This window comes from Plasmodium cynomolgi (assembly GCF_000321355.1).
Source record: "Plasmodium cynomolgi strain B DNA, scaffold: 0151, whole genome shotgun sequence".
NCBI classification, from domain to species: Eukaryota; Apicomplexa; class Aconoidasida; order Haemosporida; family Plasmodiidae; genus Plasmodium; species Plasmodium cynomolgi.
In genome coordinates, this window is record NW_004192755.1 from 1 (window position 1) to 2,503 (window position 2,503).

Sequence of the window (2,503 nt, forward strand, 5' to 3'; positions counted from 1 at the left end):
AAAAATATTATTTATCAAATATGAGATAAATTACTCTTTATTATTATGCTTACAATATAACGTCTTCTTACTTCTATTAATAAAGTTTATGACCTACTAATTTTTTATTAATCAAACTTATTATAACTCTCCCAAATATATCTAAATTAAATAATTAATTTATATGCTATTAAATATATATTTCTGAACATTATTTACATAAAATAAGTATTCATTCTTCTAACTATTTTTTTTTCTGTATTTATTATATTTTTAATGGAGCGTAGACTAAATAAATATATCAAAATATGTACACTGTATACTCTTTTTAATCAGGTTAATTTTATAAATTTACAATCAATATTTGTATGGTCAACTAATATATGTCATAAAAATATTATATTGGATTTGTTATACGGAGTAATATTTTATATATTACGTGTAATATTGTGTTATCATTAATTCTATTAGGTTTAGGATCAGGGTATATATTTAAAATATTTCTATGATATGTTAATTACATAAAGGGATATGTGAAGTTTACATTGTTATTTTTTATCCACACATTACATATGTTTTTAATGTTACACATTATTTGCTTTAAAAAAGCGTTTTAAATGAATGTAAGCTCAATCATATTCTTATACTAAGACGTAAAAAGTTTTTTTTGCACACCTTGTACCGAAAAAAAAGTTTAATACTGACTTAAGAATATTTTGTGAATTATTTTGTACTTTTTAAAGAAAAGTGGATTATGATAACATAATATTCGTAGAACATTCCCCCCCCCCAAAAAATGCTATTTTATCTATTAAAAAATGACGATGTATAGTTGTTATAATGTGTTATACGCATATGATATTTTATGATTGTACATATTCCGCATGTTATATCAGAGCTCCTACACTTAATAGTCATGGAAACTTGATAGTTATATTAGTCATTGTAACAACTAGTATATTTATGTAGGGGCATAAAAAAGAATCAAATAAAAAGCATTAAAGGTAGCCTAAAAAAAAAAAATTAATATATATTTTTTATGCAACATTTGAATTACATAGTGCTATTACCTAATAAGAAATAAAAAATTATATAAAAAAATTATAAAAATATGAACAAATTTTTAGGTTCTTTTTTTATTTCGTCTCAATCACTAATGGAAAATATAAATACATCATATTAATGTTATAAATTGGTTTCACAGAAATAACCACATTTCTGTCACAATAGAAACGTTTTTAACGACAATCATTGCAATTTTATTTAAAGAATATTTATGAATTTGTATAAAACCTAAATAAATATTTCAAAATATGTTCTTTAAATAGCTTCTTTTTACTTATTGTTAACATAATTATATAATACTTACGTGAATTAAACTTTTTAGAATATACATTATTGTTTATATTTAGTTTGAGATTTTAAACTGCAGAATTCTTGTTCTGCTTTTATTATATTTAATAGTGGTATTTTCCTTTATTATAAATAATATAATAACAATTTTTTCCATAATAACCTTAAAATTGTGTGGCAAAAAGTGAAAGCTTTTTTAAGTGCTTCCAATAATGAAAAGGTCTTCGTAAAAATTTATTGATGGAAGATTATATATAGTACATATTTTATATTAATGTTTATAGTTTAAAAATATATTACGTTTTATTGAATTCAAGTAATGTCCAAAAAAAAGGATAATATCTGTGAAAAGCTTGGTATATATGAATATGAGTCCTTATTTGTACATTACTAAGTACATAAGAACATTGACTTGAAACAAAAGAACAATTTTGTTATGAGAACCAAACATTTGGTACTAATCTGTTAACCATTTCATGATTCATATCATGGGGAAGATACAAAAGCTGTAGCACTACATAAGATTCATAAAGAAGATTTCTTTTCAGAATATTTTGAATTTTCTTATTTTGATCAACTTTGTAAAGGAATCTATTATAAACTAAGTTTCAGACGTATAGAAGTCAAAGATCATTGCAATAAACTAGTACGTCATATAGATGAGTTAAATCAAGCGTATTATTCCGAACGTAATAATTACTGTAATTACATACGTTATTGTTTATATGAAAAAATAAGAGAAATTCATACTAACAAATCTGCAAAGATTGCTGATGTACATGTGATGATTTCTGTTTCCATAATTTTGGTGAGATATATTAGTTTTGCTTTTAAAATATTGTATTTATTGATTTTCTCTTTCCTTGATGTTTTGTCTCTTCCCTTTTTGAGCATTTATGCATGAACACAATGTAGTAAACTAATAGTAAGGGAAGAAATTATATATTAATAATACAGTAATTGTAATATAATAATTTTTATTTTCAGGTATAATTAAAATTTTATTATAATAATTATATTTTTAATAAGTAAAATTTATAACATTATACAAAATAAATAAAAGGAAACAAATGAATAATATAATAATAGACGTAACTGTAATAAGAACAATGATGCTATTTCCTTTTGTGGATGGTAAGTATATGTCTACATTTTTATATTTAGTACCCTT

The 2,503-nt window shown here is 22.3% G+C and overlaps 1 protein-coding gene across 1 annotated transcript; it reads left to right on the top strand.

Moving 5' to 3' along the window:
* Positions 1-1,651: 1,651 nt before the first annotated feature.
* On the top strand, positions 1,652-2,236 carry PCYB_002690 (hypothetical protein; the record flags this gene model as incomplete). Its single annotated transcript, XM_004227690.1, has 2 exons — positions 1,652-1,688; positions 1,830-2,236. The coding sequence occupies 2 exons, from the start codon at positions 1,652-1,654 to the stop codon at positions 2,234-2,236; spliced, it is 444 nt and encodes a 147-aa protein (XP_004227738.1).
* Positions 2,237-2,503: the final 267 nt, after the last annotated feature.